The sequence below is a fragment of the Phyllobates terribilis genome, unplaced genomic scaffold (genome assembly GCF_046119375.1).
Source record: "Phyllobates terribilis strain yellow unplaced genomic scaffold, ASM4611937v1 Scaffold_13__5_contigs__length_258822181, whole genome shotgun sequence".
Taxonomy (NCBI): Eukaryota; Metazoa; Chordata; class Amphibia; order Anura; family Dendrobatidae; genus Phyllobates; species Phyllobates terribilis.
In genome coordinates this window covers 130,827,451-130,855,335 of record NW_027362773.1, presented here as the reverse complement: position 1 = coordinate 130,855,335, position 27,885 = coordinate 130,827,451, and the positions used below count along the sequence as shown (strand labels likewise).

Sequence of the window (27,885 nt, the reverse complement as noted above, 5' to 3'; positions counted from 1 at the left end):
TCTGTGAATGGAGAGAAGCCGATCTAGGACAATATATGGATGACTTCTCAGATAGGTGTAGAACCTACGTTCTTGCATCACTTGCAGTTTTCGTTTCTCTACTTACAAAAGTAGAATATTTCCTATTCCCTCCTTCCAATAACACTGCTTACTCCATACTTCTCAGGAGTATCCCAGTCTGGTGCATCCATCCTTATCCATGGGTTATACAAGCTCTAGAGATTCGACATTCGCGTCCCATTATGAGCTGGTCAGACGGGAGTAGCATGTATTTATTATACATGTGTATGAGACCATGGCCCCATCATTATTACTTGGACATAAGGTCCTATACCAAACAGTAACTGGTTCTAGTCAGCGGCGTTCTTCTAAAGTTATGGTGTTCACGAGCTTTCGGAGACCTCAGCTTTGGCTACCTCCACCATAAGAAGGCTGTTGGGGTCCATGGAGATCTGGGGTTGTTGTGGCTGCTGATGGTGGTAGAGCGTGGCCTTCATGTCAACGTTAATACAGAAAAGTCCAGGCATAAGTTGCCTTTGATAGTCTTCCCATTTTTGAACCATGTCCATTAAGGAGGAACTACTCCTAATCCACCTGGGCAGAGACTCGCTGCTGCCAAAAACCAAGGGAACAGGTAGACTCTGCGATCTCCGCAGCTCCAAATGGTAGTAGAGCCTGAAACAAAGCAAAGCAGTTTAAGAGCAGTGGTCTCCAACACTACAACCACCACCAGTTTGAGTGCTATAAAATCTAAAAATTCTAATTTGTTTTGTTGCAATTAGATTGATAAATATTTTCCACAGTGAAGTTGGTGTGCATGATGAACCAGACCTTCAATATTCAGTATACCCTCATGAGGAGCTTGATTACGTTTACACTACATAGTGTGGCATGGATACTTTACTGAATCAAGTTGACTTGAGGACCTCCTTACTTGTCAAAAAGCAGGAGTTTGCTTCATTGAACTCAATGGCTCCATCAGGGTGAGGTCTGAATTTTTCACCCCTCCCGCAGACACTGATTGATACCCTCCATCCCCCCCACCCAACTGAGACCCGAGGGGACCCCCCAATGTGAATGGCCAATGAAGGCATATGACATAGTGGAGGGGACCCCTCTTCCATGCACCATAAGACAGCTGCTCGGTGTGAACTCCTCGTGATCTGGTGGTCTCAAGTGGTTCGTGTATTACATGGTCAGTCCTTCATCTTAATGGCCACCATGTCATCTCACCACAAAGAAATGACCAGACCCATGGCAAACATCAGCTGTTCACTCGGACACCCCCACTTTTTGAAAGGGGTCATCTTTGTCAATTCCCTCCACATTAAACAAAAAGTAGGTTCAATGTCCATGGAATAATAAAAAAAAATAAAATAAAATCAAGCCCATGATAAAGTTTTTAAAGGAGGCAAGCCCTTTAAAAAGGACAAGTTGCTAAATGCAACGCATGAAGATCTCCTTTGGATTCAGCCTTTACAAGAAGATACATAAGCGTGTACCTGGCAGATATTTGGCTCCCCAGCTTCTTCTTCACTTTCCTCAGGACGTGGTGACATACTTTTCGGGTCTGTTCCTTAATCCATCGGATATCCTCTGGGACGTCAGGAAGCCATTCCAAAAGCCTGACACAGAACAGGAAATTTGAAAAAGTTTTAAACACAAACATTCATACAGTGATGGCAGATTTAAGAAGGGGTATTCCCATCTTTCAGATCCCATCCCAATCTGTAGTAGGTATAATATTAGCAAATACCTTCAATTAGAAATGTAGTATAGTCCCTCCTGATTCGATAGGTCTCTTTCCTCATGTGCAGGCATTGCAGGACCTTAGGTATCCATGGTTACAATCAATAGCAACTAGCTAACTCACAATATCAGTGGTCATAACCATGGATACCTAAGGTCCTGCAAATGAGGAAAGACACAGTGAATCAGAATAACAGATTTCTAATCGGAGGAATTTGCTAATATAATAATTACACCTACTACTTATCGAGATAGGATCTTGCAGATGGGAATACCCCTTTAACTCTTTAGTCCATTTCATACCTGACGGTGAAGGATAATGCAGACTCCAGTGGTAAAGTATATGGCAGCATTAATGCGGATGCCAGACGTACAGGCAGCAGGTTGGCGATGGAGAGGTACACACTGCGCTTCTCAGTACAAGCCTCCAGGAGAGCTGAGGAGGGAAGGAAGGAGATCGTGAGTGATCGGTGATCCAAGGAGGATCGTACAATATGGGGCAGGAACGTCTATAGTGTATGGACACATCAAGGGCATTTATCACATGGAGTATAGTAGAGATTGGGTAGTAGAGCATCTTACCCTGGTTCAGTCTCTGGGGAAGATGCTCAAATACATGTTGCTCGGCCTCCTCTGCCGCAGCGCTCTCTGCCACCTGATCCTCCCGTTCACTGCCCTCTTCATTCTGATTGGCAGGTGCTGGCAGGGCCAGGCACCTCATAACCCGTGGCCGGTTCAGCAGACCTATGGTAACAAAAAAAAAAAAAAAAAAAAAAAAAAAAAAAAAAAAAAAAAGAAGAAAGATTTCAGTTAATCTTGGCTTGATTTAAGTTTACTACTGAATAGACAACCTCATTTTTGGGGGAGGGATGGGGCAATTAAAAACTAAAAACAAGGATTTCATTTTAACATACAAAAATGGAAAAAGAAAAAAAAGAAGAAGTTTTAATAAAATCTAAGGGTCCATAATGCCAGCAGACCGGTTATGAATGACAGCATTTATTGTTATCAGTGCTGAGCTCATTGGTATAGGCATCATTATAAGAAAGGGTTCTTTACAGTTAGAGCAGTCAGACTGAGGAATGCCCCAACCCAAGAGGTAGTCATGGCAAACTGTATATCAGCAGGTAATAAGGGGCTGATCTGAAAACAAAAAAGGTATAGAGATTTATACCTAATCTAGTAATGACATTTTTATTAATTGGTGTGTTGAAACGCACCAAAGAAAAAAGGATATACGTACCATTCTTCTTTAAGAAATGCAGAGCATCCCTGTATCCCTGCTTGCACATATCTTTCAAAACCTACAGAAGTAAATAAAAGGGTTAAATACATACATGGAGTAAAAAAAAATAAAATAAATGGCATTAAAAAGTTATCTCCTAGAGTGGTGCTCCTCAAAAAGCAAGCCAGTGTACATAACATACAAAATCTATCACTGATTAACCATGATAAATGGGTCTTTCCAGAGCTTAGGTGGTCTTTTAGAGAGGCTGTGTACTCTTGTATAAATCTGCTACAGAACATCTTGGTTTTAGGCCAGTTTATAAGTCTAAGTCATGCCAAGTTGTGCCTAACAGGTTCCTGCAAAGAAAAAGCCTTCTCTTACTAAAATGTCAAAAAATAAAAGGATATTCAGTATGAAATTTTTTTTAAAGGCAGTGAGGCCATTTTAATGCAATTATTAGAATTTAAAAAGGATTCAAGTTACCCATTTTCCACCACTAGGTGGCAGTACAGTACAACCCCAGGTCTGCAATGAAGTGTTACCAATTCCAGACTTCTGCCCGCATTGCCTTTACATTGGCTGATCCAGGCTATAAGAAGCAGTTCTTTACACAGCCTGACGAACAAGCCATGAGCACAGGAAGATTGCCAACATTATATCCTATGGGCACAGTGATCGTATTATCAGAAGTACATCACTGGTTCAGACAGGGCAACGTGCTGCAGATTTTTAGGATTTGGTCTGCTTAAAGATATCGCACCTGAAGAATGAGCATTTTGCATACTCTGCAATTACCAGAAAATGTAGATATTCATTCAACAATTATTGGCGTGTGTAAGGGGGCCATCACTGTCAAGCAAGTTTGGGCTTACAGACTACCAGGATTTCCCATGTACTCAAATCTTAATTCTGACACTCGCTAGTCAAGCACAAGGGATGATACAGGTGCATCTCACTAAATTAGAATATCATCAAAAAGTTATTTTATTTCAGTTCTTCAATACAAAAAGTGAAACTCATTCTATAGAATCATTACAGACAGAGTGATCTATTTCAAGTGTTTATTTCTGTTAATGTTGATGATTATGGCTTACAGCCAATGAAAACACAAAAGTCATTCTCAGTAAATTAGAATTGAGAAAAAAAAAAATCTGCAAAGGCTTCCTAAGCATTTAAAAAGGTCCCTTAGTCTGTTTCAGTAGGCTCCACAATAATGGGGAAGACTGCTGACTTAACAGATGTCCACAAGGCAGTCATTGACACACTCCACAAGGTCCCAGAGTCTGGAGGAAGAGTGGAGAGGCCACAATCCAAGCTGCTTGAGGTCTAGTGTGAAGTTTCCACAATCAGTGATGGTTTGGGGAGCCATGTCATCTGCTGGTGTAGGTCCACTGTGTTTTATCAAGACCAAAGTCAGCGCAGCCGTCTACCAGGACATTTTACAGAACTTCATGCTTCCCTCTGCTGACAAGCTTTTTGGAGATGGAAATGTCATTCTCCAGCAGGACTTGGCACCTGTCCACACTGCCAAAAGTACCAATACCTGGTTTACACACAACAGTATCACTGTGCTTGATTGGCCAGCAAACTCACCTGACCTTAACCCCATAGAGAATCTATGGGGTATTGTCAAGAGGAAGATGAGGGACACCAGACCCAACAATGCAGACGAGCTGAAGACTGCTATCAAAGCCACCTGGGCTTCCATAACACCTCAGCAGTGCCACAGGCTGATCGCCTCCATGCCACGCCGCATTGATGCAAAAGGAGCCCCGACCAAGTGTTCAGTTCATTTACTGTTGGCCTACTGAAATGTATGTACATTTCAGATTTTAAAAACATAGCTGTTATAAAAGTATTCTAATTTACTGAGATAATGACTTGTGTTTTCATTGGCTGTAAGCCATAATCATCAACATTAACAGAAATAAACACTTGAAATACATCACTATGTTTGTAATGACTATGATATACGAGTTTCACTTTTTGTATTGAAGAACTGAAATAAATTAACTTTTTGATATTCTAATTTAGTGAGAAGCACCTGTATAACATAAGGGTTTTATAAGAGTGTCCACACCAACTGAAAACCCTCAACATAGTGATAAATCCCTTCCTGCCCACCTAACCCCATGCACCAGACATACGACATGGCACGGTATTGTCTGATCAGTGTCTAGTACCTGCGGTTCTGGAGGGAACAAGGCTTTGGACAGTCGGTACAAGTTACTGAGGTTAAACTGGATGCTTGTGTTGGTGACCCTGAGCTCGTGGATGTTGGTGCAGCCATCACGGGGACAAATGTCGCTCTCACCGGAGAAGGGAGACACGGTAATGGTGTTCTTCAGCTCATACTGGGGGAGGTTATCAGAAATCCCACCATCAACGTACCTCTGAAACAAGGAAACAAAACTGGTTAGAAAATAGCACATCTATAAGCTTACAGTCATGAGACCTCTGCAACTCTACCTTCTGACCCATCACGGTGATCAACCATCATTCCTGGCAAACCACCAATGGTCGCTGCCGGCACACATGTACACATACAAACAATACCCTCTTTCATTCACAAGTGATCCACAACTAAAAGGAGTTGCCTGGTGTTAAATGGGCAAAATTACAAAGTGCTTGTATGCACAAGCAACTTTGTAATTTACCTCTTAAAAACCCCTCACTTTCAGAGAACGGAGTATTTTTAATATAGTTTGCAAAGGTGGCTTGTGACAAGCAGTTGTACATCAGAGGTGGCTGGTCTCCTAGGCAAGGAGCACAAGCACTTTCAGGCCCTTTGCTATTGAGCTTGTAAGTGCTGCTCTGGAGCTGGACAGATCTCTGGATTCAGTGCCCTGCGCTCCTCCTGTGCTGCAGATGCAAAGCTGCCCTAGCTAGCAGGACTGAAGAGCGCAGATTGGGCTAGGATGCTCCTCGGCCTAACAGTCACCATGAGTGTGCCGCCCCCTGGGAAGCAGGTGCACCCCAGAAGACTGAAAGCGAGACAACCCCTTTAAAAGAAAAAATGGAATATAATATATAAATTCCCAGGGAATGCACTATTAAATTCTGTCTACAGATAAAAACTGGAATGATAATGAGTGCAATAGGGTCTTATCCGGATTACAAGGGAAAGAGTAAAACGGGATTTGCTCACCTGGAGGGGGTGACAGTCACAACCCCTTTGTTAGTTAGTATAAATTGGCTGCTGCAGATCCACCAAAAAGATAGGGTACAACCTTGGAGGTAAAGGTGGATGTAAACCCGCGCTGCAGAGGATCCAACGCGTCTCGAGGTAATCATACGTCTTCATCAGGTGTGGTTTGTCCTGATTAAGAAGTATAATTACCGCAAAACCGCATCTTGTCTCTTCTCGTATACTGGATCCTCTACAGCGCGAGTTTACATCCACTTTTATCTCCAAGTTTGTACACTTAAATCCTGACAATTATCTACCTTTGTAAGTTTCATGTCACCCTGGAGATTCAGGCTTTTTATGGGGTAAAAAACATTGTAAGAAAGCGTCCCTCTCCTGTACAACATTTGCTGATTTACAAAGCGTTATCCTCTTTTCACTTGGAAATAAGTGAATGTGACCGCAATGATGGCCAGCGCTCAATGAAGAAACCTTGTCATACTACATTCCATCAGTCGTGCACAGAACCGTAAAGTACATAGCGCAGTACTGGAGCCGGGGTGGCCGTGTTCACATTGTATTTATGGCTTCCCAATAATCACAAGCTTTGATGTAACTAGCTTTTAACCAGGTCATTGACATTTTACCAAGGATATTGAGCACGACGTAGGAAGAAACCCAGGCTCTGCAATGTCCACTCTAACCAGTTACTAACTGATGTAATAAGGCTTTCGCCAATGGTGCTGCCAGTTTAGGGAGTAGCGGCTGGCATGGTCACCAGGCATTATGGCTGCATATGGTCTCTTCAATAATATTCTGCATCAACTCAAAGAGCCACGTCCGGCACCGGCTGAGGACATTTATTAGAGAGTTCCCATAAAGAAACATGGCGTATACTCACCACTCCTTGTAGACACGGAGGGATGAGTCCACAGTATACAGGTATAAATGTGCTGCATACACAGGCCTGAAAAACAAGACATTGGCCAATGTTACACTGGAAGAAGGACAACATATAGCCGACGGTGTAGGCTTGGCGTAAATCAGACATAAGCACAGCCCCCCCCCCCCATTCACCCAAATTCCCCAAATAGTACTGAGACAATACACAATGCCACGGGGGCCTTACAGTGAAGCTATACTCCCCAACATATGCCTCGGATGAAGGTCACTGTTAAGTGTTAAACATGGAAGTAGGATTTAGGCAGCATTCAAACCACCATCAGCCATGCCCATGTCCTGCAGTTTCCCGTCTGGGGATGGCCTGTCCGTGGTGACTCTGGACATTACCTGTATAAGCTCCTCCTTGGTGTTGAACTGAGTCAGCAGCACGTTCTCCCCATCAGACACGCGTGTCAGGGATATCCCCAGCCTTCCACAAGCATGCTCGTGAGCATCGTCCGGCAAGGTCTTGTATAGGCAATGCCGAATAATCTTCACCAGATTAAATGATGGATGCAGGGGGCCCAGGAACCGCTTCCTCGCCTCCTTGGAGACATCAATGATGTTGGCACCTGCCTCACCTAAGAGGTAAAAAAAAAAAAAAAAAAAAAAAAAAATATTCAGTGCACACATTTGGAACATACGTCAACCAAATTCCCATAACTGGACATTGAAATAACATCTCCTTTTGAAGCTATTATGCCATATGATGATTACATCTAGGGGACAGCCATGGGCACCACGACAGGTCCCACATGGGTTGTCAAATTATCTAGGAAGCACAAAAGAAAAGGGGTCTAGTTTTGGAACAACCCAGAAACAAAAGAGGGATGGCCAACTGTATATCCAGGCCAATTTGCCCTTTAGGGACAGCTTGGTGACAACTCACAAGGGAGCAGCTGTCTGACAACTCAAGTGCTGACATTTACTGGAGAATTGTGGTTCATCTTGGAAGGCAGAAAACAGGTCTGGTTTCCGGGATAATGCTCAATGGTCAAACGTTAAGTGAAGAGTTCACATTGGGCTTAGCAAACATCATGTCTCCAGAATAAGTAGCATTTTCTGGAAATGTTCTATCATGATGAAACACGTTGACGTTGGGAACTTTTGCACACACTTTTCATACATTTTCTCGGTGTGTGTGTGTGTGTGTGTGTGTGTGTGTGTGTGTGTGTGTGTGTGTGTGTGTGTGTGTGTGTGTGTGTGTGATAGAAATGTTCTTTAACGGCCTGTTTTCACAAATTTCCTCTTCTGAGGAAGTGGATCTCTTACATAACAGCTCCATGGTCAGGATATTTTTTTTTTTTTTTAGAGGAGTGGGGAACATCCAAATGGATTTTTAGTCCTACATCATTCTAGTTATGTGTGCGAACAAAATGGAGAAATTATATAAGTGAAATCTAAGCCATCACAAATTGGTCTGAGAAAAACAGTACATCCAGCCGAATACCAAGATAAAAATCAAAGACTTCCCTTTCAGTCCCAATGGCTTAAAAATACCCTTGGGGAAAAAAAAAAAAATCCAGTTGAAATCTGTTGGATTTTTTTCCCAGGCGGACAAAGTTGTATTTGCACAACTTTAGCAGATTGCTGCTGGATCTGTTCTAGCGGATGATTACAGGACATGTGAACTTAGTTAGATGGCGTTCTGGCCAACGCTTAGCCTGTCTGTAGTAAAGAAGCCACCCACCTGGTCTAACCTGTTATCTTTTTAAATGACCATCCAAAATATCCCATCTCAGAGGCTTCTACAAAACAGATGAAGGAGAGATGGTCAATGGCTGCATATCTACTTGGCCGACAGAGGGTCTCCTACTAACCTAAAGTGTGATTAGCCTTCTAATGACCACGATCAGAGGAATCGCTGACCCACGCCTTAAAAACACTTATTGCTTCTTCAGTTAAGAGTGATCACAACATGATTCTAAAAATTCTATAAAAGTTTGTAAAAATAAGTTCCATTTGGTAAAATGCAGAAAGGCAAAACCAAAATAGACAAAAGGCCAAAAGGTTGATAGAACGACCTCTCAAATCGGTCCATACCAGGAATATCTAGATTAACATCTATAAATAACCCTTATAAAAGAACTTGTTGGATGAGCTAGTTCTGCATTTCAGAGATTGAGAGCTCAAACAATGAGAGGATATACAGACACCCCACATTATATAACAGGCCTGGACTTGTTCACAGGAGACGAGGCTGAAGGCCAGCAATGTCCCCGTCCTCTGAGCGACTGTCAATGTGACAACACTGCAATGTGGGCTGCCCTTTTCAATAGTCATATGGCTGATGTCCCCGTCATGTGAAAGACTGTTCATCACTGCCGGAATGACATGTGGGTGACCAAAAGATTAAGGCCACGGATATACACTGTATGAACAAAAGTTTTGGGACACACTGCTTGTCCTTAGTCAGGTTCTCTCATTCAGTCCCATTGTCCCTGGTGTATAACCTCTGCCCCCGGTGTATAACCGCCAGCCACCCACCCACCCCCCCGCCATGCCATCTACCTGTACTAACATGTGCCAAAGTGCCTGGTGGTGCAGAGCTCCCCAATACCAGTGCGGTCTTGTAATAGGAACCACCAGGGCAACAAGTCCATTCAGGACATTTCTTCCTCCATCACCTGTGAGTGATATTCAGAAGTAGAAGGAACCGCAGCAACTCAGCCATGAAGTGGAGACCCCGTAACATTACAGAATGTTAAACTAAGAACCTCATGTTCAGTTTTATATATTTTTTGCCGAGAGTCAACGTATGGACTGCACGTCCAAAAACATACATTGATCTAATGAGTGTGTATATATATAACTGTATGAAGCCCATTGCCACGTCACGGCAAACCTCTTAGTGGGTCCTAACATTTCCTGTCTGAACAGGAGCGGAGTCGTGCGCCACCCACCGCCGCAGCGACAATGCACCAGCAGGGCGGGCGGCCTGGTGCCTCAACACCCATGCTGCAAGACCGAGTCCCCATGACTCCAGGCAGCGCCGCCCCACCAGCACAAAACCACAGCAACAATGGCCAACACACTGCACCAACACCACATGAAAGGAGTATTGTAACCCCTTCCTCAAGCTCTCAAGTGAGCAAAAATAGGCTGGACCCTCTTTGCAGTCTCCTGCTAATTAAAGATCGCCTGTGCAAATGGGAGGAGTGCACATCCGAAAAAAACAAACAAAAAAAAAACAAAAACAAAAAGACAGATCATGCATTAAGCTGAAAAAAAAAGAATGTTTTTTTTTGGAGGTGTGGTCCATTCTCTTTTTCAGCTTATTACAGAAAGGGGGGCCGAGTGCTGAGGAGCAGAGGTCAGAAAAGTCACCAACGCTCAGCTGACTCCATAACTGCAGAGTACAAACCTACTTTTCAGTTAACACCAGCACAAAAAAAAAAAAAGTGCACCAGGGGCTTCATGGCATGGGTTTCAATGAACAAGAGTCACATCACATGTAAATGGCCAGACGGAGTAGAAAAAAGCCACCACCAATGATTTCCAGAACAGTAGAAACATGTTCTGTGGAGTGACAGAATGCACTTCTCTATCGGGTGTCTGATGGACGAATCGAGGTTTGGTGAATGCCAGGAGATAGTTACCCGCCTGACTGTATTGTGCCAACTGTAATGTTTGGTGGAGGAAGGATAATGCCATGGGCTTGTTTTTTCAACCGTAGAGCCTCAGCCCCTTAGTTCCAGTAAAGGAAAGTCTTAAGGCTAGTGCAGAATAAGATTTTAGAGAATTGTAGTTTGCAACTTGTCTGATCAGTTTGGGAAGGTCCTTTTCTGTTCTAGCAAGACTGTGCCAAGTGCATAAGGAGATGGTTGTGGACATTTGGTGTGGAAGAACACGAGAGTCCAGACCTCAACCCCATCCAACACCTTGGGGATGAACTAGAACATAGATTGTGAGCCCGACCCGCTCCAAAAATTAGTGTGTCCTCATATTTCGCTGGATGAATGGAAAGCCATGCCTGAAGCTTGTTATAGCTGAAAAGCTGAAGGAAGTGAGGGAGGGGGTACCAACCCCATATAAATCCCTAGGGATGTAGAATGGAAGGCCATAAAAGCTCATGTAGGCGTGACAATACGCTTTCATTTTTTCCTTACAGTTCAATAGTGTATTAGACAGCCAGGTAGACTGCATAATCTCAGAGAAAATTACAATATGGAGGAAACATGGTGGCCTACACTGGTGACCTTCTGTAAGACAATGCAGGTAGGTGTAAAGTAAGTGAAAAAGCAGAGAAGGTATTCAGCATTGCCTAAATCCACACGTATGAACCACCCAAAACAATCCCACAAGAGTGTCAATTAGCAGAGAATAGTCAAACTTGCCGATCTGACCGGACTATATGCCAAAAATTGTTGGCCATCAATGAGTTAATTTGCCAAAGAAAGTTTTAATCGTGTACCCTTTACGCCCAGCTAGCAATGTGTTGTGCTGGGGAACTGGCTCGGCTCCATGTGTGAGCAGAGGGCAGGCAGCTTTCCAGCGTGAGCCCCTGTGACAGCAGATCATACAGGACATGGTGGAGAAGTAATCTGGAGAATAAGCTCTGGGATATTTAGGAAAAACCTGCAAGTGCCAGAGAGTAAATAACACTGTACTCAGGACAGCAGTGTGATCGGGGCCTAGAAGTACCCAGCATGGCTGGACTGTCCAGCAGGTACAAGGGTAGAAGCTTACTAATTGGAAAAAAAGATATGCTTAAAACACGTATAATTTAGTATATTGTAGGCTGCCACCTCTTCTCAGATGGAAGACAGCCAAGTCAAAAAGTATCTCCATCAATTGTGAGAACGAGGGTCCCGACGCCCCCACTGCAGTGGAATGTGATGGTCTGTTCAGTTTACTTATAATTTAAAATCCTAGTTCTTGAACAGCATACTTTTGAGTCTATGGTTTACTGCTCATTGCCCAAGTTACCGGCCACCTCTGCACTCCAGCAGTGGCTGGTCTCCTAGGGAAGGGGCAGTGCACTTACAAGCTCTACTCTGAAGCTGAAGTGTCCCAGCGATCCTTCGAGTCTCTGCCTCCAGCATTAAAGGGAGCGCAGTCCAGGCCAGCGGTGCAGTCATGCGTCTTTTCCAAACTGTCAATCAGGAGCACAACATCCCCCAGCAAGCAGGAAACCAGAGGAGCGCTGCTCCTGAAGAGGAGGCATGAGACAACCCCCCTTTTATAAGCGGCTTTCTATTCTCCAGAACCTGCATATTCCAGTGTCATGAGGAATAGTAGGACTATGCAGTCTCATCAGCATTGTGTTCACGCTACAAATAGAATATGGACGTGAAGATATAAAAAAAAAAAAGAAAAAACATAACGAAATGGCAGTGTGTAAAAGGTAATCGGAAAACATAATGCAGTACATGAGACAAAAGGTCCTTATTCCAGGAAAAAAAAAAATCCTGTCCCATAAAGATTTCTAGGAAACACATTTCTAAGAAAAGTCCAAGTGTGCTGGCAGAGTGCCAGGAGCAGGCGGTACACACAGTAATGGTAGATTACAGCTCACGTACAGAGCGTCAGACGGACACACGGACTCTGGACAGCTCTGGGTAACTTTCCTTCCCCTGCCCCCCCAATACCAGAGTCAACCCCGCTTATAGAGGATTAACCCTTGGTACAATGAATCCATTAGGAACAGCGACTAGATTTTCAGCCAACTTTGTATTAAGCCCATAATCCAGATCTGCAGACGCTGCAGCTCATAATGGAAAAACAGCAAGTACAATGGTCCCATTTGTGCTGAAACTGTTTAAATAGGCAAGACTATATCATTATACAACGTTCACATTACAAACATTATATTGACACCTCATGTACATGTCATGGATAACCCTCCTGAACCCCATAAGTGCTCCAAGAAAGGGGCAGGGACCAATTGGGAAAGCTATAAGACAAGACAGTTAGGCTGGGGCTACTATGTGTCATGCGACCAAAGACATCTTAATGAGCAAAAACCCACAGTTAAAACGTAGACAAATTAAGACTGCAAGCCATCAACCAGCGGCAGAAATCAAAACACTTGAGACAATCTCTGTAGGATGCAATGACACTGTAGAAAAAAATTGGATGCAAATGTCACAATTTAATACTGTAGTCTCAGTGACGCCACTTGGCTGCAGCCTAATAGCTCAGGAGCGCTGGCAAACATCTGAATTGACCAAGAGAAAAACGCTACTGCAGGGCATCCGCAGAGTAATATGCCAGTAGATCTTCATTGGGGCTCCGAGAGGGGCCATGGGTAATGAGAATTTATAAAATTAAATCTTGTATTGTGTGTGCCACAGCAAGCATGGAGAATAGAAAGAGGATTAGAGAACTGTCTGAGGACTTGAGAACCAAAATTGTTGAACAAGGTTAACAATCTCAAGGTTACAGGTCCATCCCCCAGAGATCTTGATGTTCCTTTGTTCATGGTGCACAACATAATCAAGAAGTTTACACCCCATGGCACTATAGCCAATCTCCATGGACAGCAGAGAAAAATTGATGAAAGATGCAATACAGGATAGTCCAGATGGTGGATAAGCAGCCCCAATCAAGCTCCAAAGAAATTCAAGCGGTCCTGCAGGCTCCGTGTGCATCATTGTTGTCAACGGATAGTTTGTACTATTTGAATGATGTGGAATGTGATGGCAGGAGACCCAGGAGGACCCCACTGAGGACAGACAAAAAAAAAAAAAAAAAAAAAGTTAGACAGCAGTTTGCCAAAATCCTTCTGGGAAAGTCTTGTGGGCACATGAGCCCAAGATGGAGCTTTTTGGGAAAGCACATTATTCGGTTTACCGAAAACAGATTGAGGCCTACAAAGAACACAGCACCTACAGTCAAATATGGTGGAGCTTCAAAGATGTTTTGGGGTTGTTTTGCCATTTCTGGCACTGTGTGCAAGGCATCATGAAATCTGAAGATTACCAAAAGGATTTTGGCTCACAATGTATTGCCCAGTGTCAGAAAGCTGGATTTGCATCCTAGGTCATGGGTCTTCCAGCAGGACAATGAGCCCAAACATACATCAAGAAGCACCCAGAAATGGATGGAAACAAAGCGCTGGAGAGTTCTGAAGTGGCAGCAATGAGTCAGGATCTAAATCCCATTGATCACCTGTGGAGAGATCTTAAAATTGCTGTTGGGAGAAAGCACCTTCAAATATGAGAGACTGGGAGAGTGCGCCAAAATGCCAGTTGAGAGGAGTAAGTAGCTTGTAGATGGTTATAAGAAGAGATTGATTGCAGTTATTTATTCCTAAGGGGGTGCAACCAAATATTAAGGTGAGGGTGCCAACAATCTTGCCTGGCCCATTTTTTGGGGTTGTGTGAAATTATGTCCAGTTTGCCTTTAATCTTTTTGCATTATTCCAATACACACACACACACACGTGTAATTGTAATGTTTTGGGAGAAACACTTCATTGTCTGGAACAACTTCAAGGGTGCCAACACTTTTGGTCAATAGAGGCTAGAATTTTGGACCCATCCAGTCCCGCTATAAGCATCTATTCTCAGCTTGTGTACAACGTGTTCATAAACTGGATATTTGGCATCACAGTACTGCATGCCTAAGGCGAGATAACAAATATGACCGAAGTGCCTCTGCTCATTTGACAGACGAACGCCTCATTTTAGAGGTATGCTTGTTATTTATTAACCTTCTCCCCACCGCCTACCACAGGAATTCAGGAGAGCGATGCAAATAGAACCCACGTGATCATAACAAGGATATAGAGAAACTGTACAAAATCTCAAAGCTTTGAGAAATCCTGCATGTACAGAAGGGGCAGATTCTAAAAAAGTACAAGACAAAATGTGACAGCGCAAAGAGGACATCACGAGCGCAAGAACATGGAAAAAGCGGAACTGCTCACCTGATGGGTTGTACTAGGTGCAGGCAACCGTACGGGCATGCCTATACTGTAATGGGGTGTTGCAGCCTATGGTCCCTTCAAAATAGAGCTCAAACTGTGAATGCAACAATGACCAGCAAGGTGGCTTGGTGCAACCTTCTGGAAATGAAGAGGTCAACCTATAGCTAGCAAATTTGTTGTGCTGGGTGTAATAACCATGAAGTATCTATATAAGCAGTAGCATACTGCCATTGGCTGTAGACCACGCGGCCCATATGGGGCCTGTGAGTCAGGGGGATGGGGGGGGGGGGGGCACAGTGCCAGCAGCACCCTTCCGCCCTGCATCATACTTCCAACTGTTTCGGCATCCTGGATGCTCATACTGTTGAAAACACTGATGGGTGAGGGAGGTGTCAGCTGACGCTTCCTCTACCATAATTTCCCCTCTGTCATGTCATCACTACAGTGAGCCCTCTGCCGACCAGTGCAGCAGGTCAGAAGACCCGCTACAAAGATCGGAGCAGCTGGGGAATGGGGAGAGGTTTTTTTTTTTTTTTTATACCGCACAGAGGGCTCTGTGGGGGCCACAGTTGTGAACCCAAAACAGTTGGATTCCCCCATACTTTGCCGCAGGGGGAAAGGTTGAGGGAGAAGGGTACAGCAGGGTCATCATATCATGTGTGGAGTGCACTGTGGAAGAATTCACTGTTGGGGCATCTTACTGTGTTTCGAGGGGGGGGGCACTATAGTTGGTATAGTTTATGGGGGCAATAAAAAGGCAATTTAGGGGCTCAGTAGGAGGAAAATGAATTTGTAAGGACAGCAAAGTTGTGAGATATGCTCTTTTGTGACCCTGCTGAATGTTAAGGGTTTTTTGGGAGGGGAAAGCCAATAGAACTTCCGCTATAGGGCCTCGTGATGATTTCTATGTACGCCCCTATATACAAGGTCTGGTTTAATGCATTCTGTTACCATGTTTTGTTAGAACCAAGTCATGTGCGATTGCTGAACATGTTAACGGAGAATGCTGAAGCTGTCATAAGAAAGCTCCGCATAGGAGTGGCTTAGGAAGGAGTCACGCCTTGGCAACAGGAGGTTAAATAACAGAGTCTCCTACACCGCGAGGTTAGATCTGCAGTCAAGAGAGTGGGGCCGAAGGGACATTCATGCGAGCACAGAGGGTTTGGCAATGGCTAGTCCACCTCAGCTAAAGGTCTTTAGCTGATATGTTGTCTCGCCTCGGGCGCGGGACTAGGAAGATCCTCCCGTGAGCAACATTGCAGATCCGCCCCTGAAAAAGAGTGATGGGACAGTTCCAAAAAAAAAAAAAAAAAACCTCAAGAGAGAGGAGGTGGTGCTAGGTAACAAAAGTCCTGGTCCTGCCAGCGTTATTTTACTGTTGTCCTCTCAGTCTTGGCCCACATTACATATTCACCAATCTGGTATAGTCACAGCTCTCCCCATCTTCTGTATGTGATGGTTTATTCCATGATGATGCAACTGTCGATGTCATCTGTTTTGGAATAGACCATTATGCACAGATCACTGAGGGGTTCTGACTACATAAACTGTAATCATGCTATGGTGCATAATAAAGGAGCCCTTCTATACAATGTTTTGTACATTGTAAAAGCTGAACCCTGAGTTAATCATAACATGACCCAGAAGCACTCTGCTCATACCGGAGATAACATTTCAGAATATGATTAAAGCACGTACATAGTTTGTGCTTTGTGTATAGGAGACTGATGCTTATGGCTGTCACTATCACATGGACTTTGCTTCTAAAGCTTGGCAGAATCATCCAGTAACTCATTACTGAACATAAGCAGAAACCCACTCAGATTAATAGAGAAAAAAAATAAATCTGGAGAACATAAGGTTAATAAAACCCATGCTTTTATAAATAGACCCAGTACAGTAGGGCGTTATATTCCCCGATTTGCTGTCCCGTCAAATGGCGCAACACTGCTTGTTCCAAAACATTGTGTTCTAGAGAGCGGCGACAGGAGCCTTCACGTGTTCCCAACCACATGTGCTGCCGCCCCCTGCCGATAATACCGCAGGGTCACAACAACGCCATTCCCAGCTGCTACTAGAGCTGAGAAATCACATGCTTCTCAAAACTTCATTTAAAGGAGACAAAACACTAAAGTCTTCATTAAAGTGCGACTCCCAACTTTCCGTAGACTTAAGACTAGTAAAAATATCAGTCTACAAGAGGTTTGTATTTCAGAGCCAATAACTGCAACTGAGTCAAGATGCAAGACCATGGTCCAAAAAAAATAAATAAAATCATTCTATAATTGGACCTGTGCACAGCCCCATAGAACATTGGCTGACGTGTGATCTGATGTTTTGTTGGATCACCATTTTGGTCAAAAATACGGTCGTCTGCACCTGCCGAACAGACGAGCGACATGCAGCTGCAGCGACTCGAATCCATTTTTCGAGCACACCGAAGATACTCGGTTACCACCAGATTGTGCTCAGATAACCCCTTACCCGAGCCGGTCGCTCATCACTAGTTGTAATTGAAACTTAGACTTCGGGCCATACTGTGATAGCTAGATAACTGGGTCAGTGTCTCCAAAATAGGTTTTAACCTGCTAACAAGAATGGTAGAAGAAAGGACCACCAATCAATAGATGACTGATGGATGCAGATCAGAAGCTAGCTCCTCGGTGCTATAGTAGTTCTTTGGGATCAGACCAGATTGCTGAAAAGTTAACCCTGGCTATAGTAAAAGGGCGTCAGAAAATCCCGCATTTCCAGGCTTTGGTATGTAGTGCCCATGCTGACCACACATTACCTCCCTTCCCCTGTACCTTTAACCATTGCCTGAACCTCCCTGTTGGCCCAACCACATGCCCTCACCTATACCAGTTATTTCATTCATTGAAAAGGTCTCTGGCCGGTTTGTACATTGTGTCCCAAGAACTGTAATCAGCTAAAGTGCATTTGCACATTGACTCCTTGGCAGATAAGACCCACGTGCTTGGACGGGATACTATTTTAGGTCCGTGGAACAGATTGCGTCTTATAAAATAGCGACAGGGCCACTGAAGGTGGCGGCATCTCAACTGACGCAAGACTAGTTGGCAAAGCTGTATTCAGCGGGCAGCAAACTGCATGATTCAGAGCCAAGGAATGACTGAAGAGCACTTGTACATGAGGGCATGCTGCGGAGCAGTATGTGTAACCATTCCAGGGCACCGGGTAGTGCAGCCATCGAGCACCTCTTATTGATCACGTCAGTCCTGATATACAAAGTTGTGCCATTTTTCATACTCCGAATTATTGCATGGTCAAGGTGATGCCAATAAAGTCTTGTGCACACGGCAATATTTGGCAGTCCTATCAGCTTTGGGACAATCCTGCAGGGAGGAGATGTAATATAACCAATTTTAGGGTTTATCTTTATATGAAGACACAGAGTATGCTTAATAGGTCAAACTACAGCACCCAAACACCAATGATGGACGAAATCCAACATATTCTGTCCATGTCTCAACCATACTTTATTTGTACATGGAGGTTAAAAGATACAGATTTAGTTGCCTCCATCTATATAAAAAACTCCCCAACCACATTTTACAGAAGAAATACAATACTCACCTTTCCCTGCCCAGCACAGCATGGCGCGATGAAGTGATGTCATCACGTCTGCTGGCAGAGAAGTCAGACCGAGGGAGCGGACGGCTTCCCTCCTCCATCATTGCTTTGGGGTGTGCCCGGAGACTGCGCTACCACTGGCCCACCCCCCTTTCCGAATCACAGGCCCCATAGCGTCCCTGTGGTTTGCTGCCAATAGCGACACGCCACTGGGGGCCCCTGGAAAGTAGGGGGGGGGGGGGGGGGGCGACTTGGGCAACTACCCAGTTTGCCTCCCCATAAAGCAAGCCCTGAGTACGTAGGAGAATGGATGCTTTGAATGTGAAAGGCGGTCACACAAATATTGATCTGATTTAAATTTCTCACTTTTGTTCATTCACTTTACATTTTGTTAATTTATAAACTATTAAAACTTCTATTTCTGGAAACATCCTTACTTGGCAGCATTGCACCCCCCTGTAACCCTATACACCAGTCTAAAACTTTTGCACTGTGCATTAAACTTTTTTGTTGTAATTGCACACTATCAGTATCGGTCACATAAGGCAGACATTCCGCAGGAGGAAAAAATAATAATCCATACACATCTATATCTATCTATCTTTTGCCCAATGCAGATGACTAGGATGAGAAGTAATCCTATATGGAGCAGACTATTCTGCACAATGCATGCTGCAGTCAGTCGGCAGCAGGGCTCAGTTGTTATATACGGTAGCTCCCAGCCTAAGCGCTTTAGGGAGGTAATGCAGGGAGGTGAAGAGAGTTCAATAACTTGTAGTGACTTTCCATATAGATAAGACAGCAGGGCCCCAGTCTATGCACACAAACACCACATTGACCTCACACAGCCTGAAAAACAAGCCAGCATTGCTCGCTCAGAGCAGCCAGGTAGAAGAACATTAACATTCAAGTGTCAGATGCTATATAGGGGTTAACAAACGTATTTGCATTTACAGGAATCCAGGTGGGAAGTTTTTAGGCAGTGGTTTTTCCATGAAGCAGGTTTTTTTTGTTAAATACTTCCTCTATAGTCTTTTCATATGGATAAAGAAAAAAGAAAAAAATCCTTATATGAGCAGATCTACTCCAAATATCTGTCTGAACATAGCCTAATAATTCAGGGCCTTATCATGCAAATTCTAAAACTAGTCATCTGTAGCAATGGGCACATGCCCATCCTGTCCGGAATCGGCACAGACTGATGAGAGGTCGGTAATGAGAGTAGACTATCTTTATGCTAAATTAGTTATGAAGGAAAAACAAAACAAAAAATCCACACCTCAAAAGGTGGCAACTCCAGTAAGGCCTCTTTCACATGTCAGTGTTTAGAGGACGTGTGGTGTACGTTTCCACACGTACTGGAGACACTGACAGACCCATTCAAATGAAGTGTGTTTGCACGGACCGTGTGTAAAACAGGATGACATGTCAGCTGTCTCCCCCCCACCTGCAGCACGGGCTGCAAAACGTCCCGCATATTGATGACATCTGTGTATCAGTGTGACACATACTGGTGCAATACACACTGTTCCCAAGTGCTGAAGGCATCTCATTGTCACCTGCTAGAGCTGCGGTCAGCGTAATCAAGGGACAATGTTGAGAGTAGTATTCTGCCCACACCGTGTCCAGCAAGTGTAAAACAAAAATAAAATATATTATACTCCCTTAATTCCCTGAAGCAGTTGTCCCCTGTAAAAACACACACACACACACACACCTCACCTGTCCGACAATTCTGCATCAGCGTCTGCAGTGTCGAGGCAACCGCACACGCTGAAAAGCAGAGGAGAATAACTCACTGCATTGAGCGGGCCCCTGAACTACACTGAAGACGTTTCAGCCCATCCCAAGCTTTTATCAATTGATAAAAGCTCGGAATGGGCTGAAACGTCTTCTGTGGTTGTTCATTAAAAGAAGAATTGAAAACCTATGTGAGCGCCAGGATTTTACTCTATTGATGCAAATTCTGAATTTCTACGTGTACCGCCTTTCCCAGAACAGAGTGCAGACCATTTCTACTGGTTTTGTCCTCAACTACGCTGAGCTCACTGAGTGACAGGACACTGCTCAGCGCAGGTCAGGGGCCTGCTCGCTGGAGCAAGTCAATCTCCTCAGCATGTGTGGTCAGATGAATTACAACGAGGGACACTTATTTCATCTTCGGATAGGTGAGGGAGTAAGACTTTTTGTAATCTTATTTTTACACTTGGACACAGCAGGAGCAGACTACTACTCTCAACATTGTCCCCTGCTGGTGCTGATCGCAGAGCCGGCAGGGAACAATGATGAGGGCAGCGTTCAGCATCCAACGCTTGGGAACAGCGCCAACTGTCAAGCTGATTCCCGATGCAGATACATGCGATACTGATGAGGCACACCGTTATACACAAGGACACCAATATAGTCGGTACTGGTTTCCAGTACTGGAAATATCCAGCCATGTGAGCCCTAAAGCAGCGAGAGTTTGAGCTCAATAATATCACACACACAAGGTTTAGTTCTATGGTTCCATAGACCTGACACATCTGGGATGTTACAGTTCTGACACCCAGATTGGGACCCCTGTCAGTCCTGAAATTACAGGACAGTTGGCAACCATGTAGTTCTATGGTATACTTTAAAAAGGCATGCGATACTGATGAACCATCAATATCAGATTGTGAGGGTCCAGCACCCGGCGGCACCACCACCGATCAGTGGAATGGATAAAACGCAGGCACTGTAGTAGCTGCTGCCATGTACTGCAGATCAGCCATTTAGAAGGGATCTGCAGGACCCAGGAGAGGCCACTACACACTGCACCTGCATTCATTCTGGCCTCCAGAGATAATCAAAGCTTCTTGGACCCCACAAGACCATAAAACCCTTTTAAAAGGTAATATCTTTACCCTTCGTGTATTGCAATAGGTAACAAAAGCCCCAGATTTGTATCTTGCAGATTATATGGATTTAATCATTCAAAGCCAATCCGTTACATGTGGACACGGCCTAATGGATCCGCAGCTCGCTCTGCTTCCATGCCAAGATTTGAAGAGTCAGATGATTGTGGCAGGGAAGTGGTAAAGAAGAACATGTTGTGCTCTGTGTACGGTACTTTTCCTTCCGCTTTCTGAAACCGACAAAGAACAAAACCCCAAACGATGGGAAATACTTGCAACTTCACAAATCTTGCAAGGAGTTGAAATGGGCAAGAGGGACTGCAAGTCAGTCCACCAATGGAACTAAAAAAAAAAAAAAAAAAAAAAAAAAAAACACTATCAAAGTGCAAGAATCGGTGCAATTTTCACACTGATTGTTAATGGCCGCACGATTTCTCAGCCTTACACTTCACCCCCTTTTCTGGATGCCTGGGGGTAAGGAGCTATGCAAACACCTCCTGGTAGAGGACGGCTTTGTGTGTTTTGCAGCAATTAATCCACCAGTCAAGGCCCCGTAATGCAAATCTGAGGTCACGTTGTTGTCAGAAGACGTTTTTTTCCGCACTTGTCACCTGGTTCCTAGGAAGAGGCAGGTGTAGGGTTACAGGCAGGTGACAGCCAAGATTACAGAGGTGTCTGGTCACCACCTGTCCCTCCTCTTGTCGACCATCAAAGCCTGCAGGTTACTGGTGCACAACACAGATCCCCGGCAGTAATGGATGCTGCATTAACCCATCTGGTGCCGGGTGGTTATGTGCCACACTTCATAGATATAGGAGACTTATTCCTGTACTTTGTACCAGGTCCTAGTCCATTCCTGCGTTGTAAAGTCTGCAGGTGCATGTCCTCGCCTACCATGGTGAATCAGCAGATAATATACAGTGGCTAGGGAGCTATAAAAAGATAAAGGCCGAACACTACAGATTATAGTCACCCTGTATCTGCGTCACGCTCCGGATGTTTCAATACTCGGAGCGTCTTCTGCACGGGTCCTGCAGGGGACTTTAATGTGAAGCAGATTTTATGCAACTTGAAAATAGCCCCATACTCTGCACCTAAAGTTATGTGCACATGACGTCTTTTAAAGGGACAATTCAGCAAGACTGCGGTTTTCTGCACCAGTGTTGATGCACTGCTGAGAGCGAGTACTGCCCCCTCTGGGGCACATTATTGTAAAGTTACACTTCTTTCCCTCCTGGTACGCCACACTCTGCTCTCTTCTTCATGGCAACCATAATGTTCTGGCTTCTTCTGAACTCTGAGATCATACACGTCACCCAGCCACAATGTCCCATTAGTCATAATGAAGCGCAATTACCTTGCAGCATACCTCAGCTCCCTGCGCCCTAAGAGGTACCGACTCATTTTATGATCATTGTACCATATTTAAAGGACTCAAGATACATTTTATTACCCATCACATGGTCAACGGCAAGGACACCAACAAGAGGACAATCAGCTCCATGCAGAAAGAGCCAGAACCTTGCAAACCTCCTCCTCCCTGCTGGGCATTGCTGGCACCTCTTCTGCTTAGCAAGCCCGGTAGAAGGAGTTACGGCAGCCATGGACCACCACCTATCAGGGTCCCGCAAAACTTCTTACTCAACTATTGGCTGTAGCTGAATAATACTGCAGAGTATGTGACTGCTAACTACACTGCTCAAAAAAATAAAGGGAACACTAAAAGACCAGATCCTAGATATCACTAAATTAAATATTCCAGATGCAAATCTTTATTGATTACATAGTGGAATGCGTTGAGAACAATAAAACATAAAAATGATCAAATGTAAATCAAAATGAATATCCCATGGAGGTCTGGATTTGGAATGATACTCAAAATCAAAGTGATACGTTGGATCAGTCTGTAATTTGATTTAAGTGGAAATGCACCAAGACAATGAAATGATGTTCAGTATTGTGTGTGGCCCCCACATGCCTGTATGACCTCCCTACAACGCCTGGGCATGCTCCTGATGAGGTTGCGGATGGTCTCCTGTGGGATCTCTTCCCAGACCTGGACTAAAGCATCCGCCAACTCCTGGACAGTCTGGTTGTGTTGGTGGATGAGATGAGACATGATGTCCCAGATGTTACCGATTTGATTCAGGTCTGGGGAACGGGCAGGAAAGTCCAAAGCTTCAATGCCTTCATCATGCAGGAACTGCTGACACTTCTGCCACATGGGGGGCCTAGCATTGTCATGCATCAGAAGGATCTCCGGGCCCACTGCACCTGCATATGGTCTCACAATGGGTTTGATGATCTCAAGGTACCTCTGGCTAGCACATTGAGGGCTATGCAGCCCCTCAGAGAAATGCCTCCCCACACCATTACTGACCCATTGCCAAACCGGTTGGGACTCTGCCTCATGCTACTGTACCTCTAGGGATGAGAGCAATGACAGAATGCAAAAGTGACCAAAACAGCCAAAAAGGATCAGAATAGAGAAGTGGTCTGTGGTCACCACCTGCAGAACCACTCCTTTATAGGGGGTGTCTTGCTAATTGCCTATCATTTCTACCTGTTGTCTGTTCCATTTGCACAACAGCAGGAGACATTGATTCACAATCAGCATTGCCTCATAGCTGCACAGGTTGATTTCACAGAAGTGTCATTGATTTGGAGTTACATTGTGTTTAAGTGTTCCCTTTATTGTTTTTTTAGCAGTGTATAATATGACAATTCTGGCTTGAATTCAGACCCACTCCTGGAGAACGTGCAATGTGACACATTTATTAAAGTTATAGGTCCTTCCTATGACCGTGAGCACATTCCCCCATTTACTTTAATTCTGTTTCCAACACGATGTGGATCCTTTTACTGGACGGCAAGCTGCACTATTTAGTTCGTCCTTTTACAGAGAAAAAAAAAACAAAAAAAACAAAAGCTAAAAACCAGCAAGTGTATCTAATGAATGGAGATGCTGGGTAGCCTCGACTCACTCTGGGTACATGTTAGAAGACCCCACAAAATTACTATACTAAATGCAGATTTACAAGGCCGATTCTCTAGCAGCATATTTGCACAGCAACTAGGATAAGATTTAACAAACTCAATATACAAGTTGCAGATATGCTCCAAACATCCATTACCACACGATTAGCATAATATATATATATATATATATATATATATATATATATATATATATATATATATATATATATATATATATATATATATATATATATATATATATATATATATATATACACACACACACATATATACACTCTTTAAAAGGGTTCACTATATGTCAGTTGATTTTTTTGCTCAATGTATAGGGTAATTTCTGTGGCTGTAAATAAAAAAAGAAGAAGAACTGCTGCACGTTGCAGTTGACGAATGACAAAAGCAATTCCCAACAAACCCGTCAAATTTTATTGAACTTGATAGACGTCTCGTTCTGACTCCCACCTAGGACTGTAATAAAGCCCTGACTCAGCCCTTGCCATGTATGAGCACAATACTGGGGTGATGCACATTGTGACACTGGCGGGGGGGGCTCGAGGAGTATGACATGTAAAAGGACGGTATGTGCGGCCAGTATATAGATAGCTCTGCTTAGGCAGCAGGATGGACGGTCACATGCTTAATAGGGATCAATGCAAACACAGAGCAGGCAGCGTAAACAGACGGCTCCTATATATACACTGCACAGGAAAACTAAGGCTGTGTGCCCACGATGAGTTTTTTTAAGCGTTTCCGCAGCGGCAAAAACGCTGCAGAAATGCTTAAAAAACGCATGGTAGAAGGCCCGCCATGTTCCCCAATGATAATCTGCACCTCCTGACAAACGGTGGACACTGTGTCCGGCTACCACATACCTACAGCTAACAGAACCTAACAGGCTACTGCCTTAATATACCCACTTCCGCATACTGTACACCGATGAAGGTCTAATGTGACCGAAACGTCTGTTTATTTGCTGCACTACCTTATGACTAAATGACGTCACCGCCGGTCCTTTCAGACCACCGCGACCGATGCAACAGACCGGACGCATCGCTATGGAGACTGAGGACCATAAGAAGGTAAGTATAATCTTTATTTTAAATTCTTTTTTTTTTTTTTTTTTTTTTTACAGGTTCTATGGTACCCGGGTCTGGAAGAGAGTCTCCTCTTCTACCATCCGCACATTGAACCGTCTGATATCCGAATGGGCACATGTGTTCACACGGATAATATGCAATTCAATGGCGGAAATTACGCTGCATGTCCGCAAAATTAATGGACATACTGTGTATTTTTCTGCAATGATAATCTGCACAGCACATGCGGATTATCATTGGGGACCATGGGGCACGGATTACCAAGCGTTTTCAATGCGGAAATTCTGCGGCAAAAACGCTTGAAAAACGCATAGTGGGCACACAGCCTTAGTGTTTGGTCAGTATTTTTACATCAGTATTTGTAAGCCAAAACCGGGAGAGGAACAATCAGAGGAAAAGTATAATAGAAACACGTCACCACTTCTGTATTTATCACCCACTCCTGGTTTTAGCTTACAAATACTTGTGGTAAAATACTGACCAAATACTGAACACAGCCTTAGCTCTAGAATAACACAGGGCATCCTTTTGCTATAATCTATAGAAAAACCTGCAGAAAATGTATCAGTCCCACTGTATTGTCACTACACAATTATCATTGAAGCCAATAGGTTGCCTATTGAGGTGCCCAAGAGACTGGGAGACCCTGTGCAAGTCAATACCGAGGTTCTCTACAAAATATAGATTTATTTATTTTAACAATCTTCAGCTCAAATCATGGCACCAGGATGGATGATCGCTACTTACATTTATTAAATGAGGTGTAAGTAGCGCCGTTCAGTAGTGGGCACCATATTCCCTAACAGGGTCCGGTATATATGTGGTGCGTAACCACCCAGAAAATCCCAACTGGTGCCCCCCACATGCCCCATTGGCTTCAGTTATATTTTCCACTGATGAACGGCATTTAAAAAAAAAAAAAAAAAAAAGGAAAAAGAAAAAAATCCCCCATTCCAGGTCTAAACATGGTGTTTTTTTGCACGTAGTCGTGCAGCTGAGGACAACGTCTGAACTCGGCTCACCGCTGAGACGACCTTTGATTTTGCTAAAGTTGCAAAAACTTGTTATAAGAACTCAACAATAAGGGAACAAAAAAAAAAAAAAAGTGCAGAAAGATCAAAGTTACATTTTCATCATGCCCATAGGTTGCTGAAGATCTTCATCCAGCCAGGGACATTAATAATACATTTCTTCTGAGAACTGTATAATAAATTATTCATTTATATATTATATAGTAGATTTATTAAAATATTAAAAAAATAATCTCAGAAAAAAAACAAATATTTTTTTAAATGGAGCACTGCATAATTTGAGACTTTGGAGCGTTCCCCACTCATGTCATTGTCTGATAAGTGGGTAGAGTTTAGCAGTCAGCAGAGGGCCGGACCATTGACTATATGGTGCCTTATCACCTGCACCTATAGGATGGATTTTCTGCTGCAAACAAAAATAAATATCAAAACTACATAATCGAAAGCCTGCCCTTAAGGCCCACAGCAGCCAATCAGAGAGCAGCTTTTATTCTTTTAAATAGCTCTGGAGAAATAAAAGCTGCTCTGTGATTGGTTGCTTTCCTGCAGACAGTGTGGCCGGGCACTGAGCGGCCGGTGCCGGCAGACATCACGGAGGACGGTGCCGGACTTTGTCTTCCTCCCGCGGTGCAGTGATGCCTGCACCGTACACACCGCCGCGCACTCACCCAGGCAGGCTCCGCTCACCAGCGCGGTGGCGGTCAGGGCACCGGCGGACGCTCCATAGATGTTCTTGGCGTTCTCCACCAGGAATGGTGCGTGCTCCTTCAGACAACTGGCGACTCCGATGTGGTAAATCCCCAGGAACCCGCAGCCCGCAAAGGAGATGTTCCAGGGGGAGTCCAGGGGGAACATGTCCGACCGTCAGCTATCCGCTATACTGCACAGGAAGACAAGCCACAGATCAGGCACCGTCCGCTGCGCCCTTCCGCCAGCTCTGCGCCATTTACCTCTGTCAGTCTCCGTCCTGTCCGTCCCAGACACTTTATCTTCCGTCCTATTCCTGCTATTATATTATTATAGGCGGCAGCTCTGACGTCACATCGCTCAGCGACCAATCACCGCTCACTCCTGGTGGAAATGTCACGGCACCTAGAGCGCGGCCTGACCAATAAGCGGCGGAGATAGAGCTACACCCTCTTGTGTGGGTGGAGCCTCCTGATCTGCCGCTTGGGGCCGCACTGTCCTCCCTCTGCTGTCACTGAGCGGACAGTTCTGCACGGCGGGCGCCAGGGGGCGCGCACTATTCTCCAGTGCAGCTGACTGTATGGTGATGCGGCTAGCAATGAGCACGATCGTACGACGGATCCAGACGATATCCAAACAATTAATCTCACTGGTTCCTGGACGTATCCGTTTGAATCAGAA

The 27,885-nt window shown here is 44.3% G+C and overlaps 2 protein-coding genes across 4 annotated transcripts in view; both read right to left on the bottom strand.

The window, feature by feature from the left end:
• RPLP2 (ribosomal protein lateral stalk subunit P2) overlaps nt 1-27,885 on the bottom strand; it is a 55,375-nt gene that overhangs the window by 1,582 nt on the left and 25,908 nt on the right. The gene's annotated exons all lie outside the window — the stretch shown is intronic.
• PNPLA2 (patatin like domain 2, triacylglycerol lipase) lies at nt 4-27,620 on the bottom strand. 2 transcript variants are annotated; one of them, XM_073658680.1, is made up of 10 exons: nt 27,468-27,620; nt 27,186-27,397; nt 7,395-7,627; nt 7,006-7,071; nt 5,161-5,370; nt 2,993-3,053; nt 2,332-2,493; nt 2,053-2,185; nt 1,503-1,625; nt 4-675 (listed from the first exon to the last, which is right to left on the bottom strand). In XM_073658680.1, exons 2-10 carry the CDS (start codon nt 27,370-27,372, stop codon nt 384-386), a joined length of 1,467 nt encoding a protein of 488 aa, XP_073514781.1. In that variant the 5' UTR covers nt 27,373-27,397; nt 27,468-27,620; the 3' UTR covers nt 4-383. The 2 variants fall into 2 exon arrangements, with proteins under 2 accessions (XP_073514781.1, XP_073514782.1); XM_073658681.1 differs by having other exon boundaries at nt 27,186-27,530.

Excerpts from the sequence above, each read along its gene's own strand:
- PNPLA2 (XM_073658680.1), bottom strand. The coding sequence starts at position 27,372 with ATGTTCCCCCTGGACTCCCCCTGGAACATCTCCTTTGCGGGCTGCGGG. Across the intron at positions 2,186-2,331 it reads TCCCCAGAGACTGAACCAGG|CTCTCCTGGAGGCTTGTACT; the intron begins GTAAGATGCTCT and ends TTCCCTCCTCAG. Across the intron at positions 676-1,502 it reads GGGAGCCAAATATCTGCCAG|GCTCTACTACCATTTGGAGC; the intron begins GTACACGCTTAT and ends GCTTTGTTTCAG.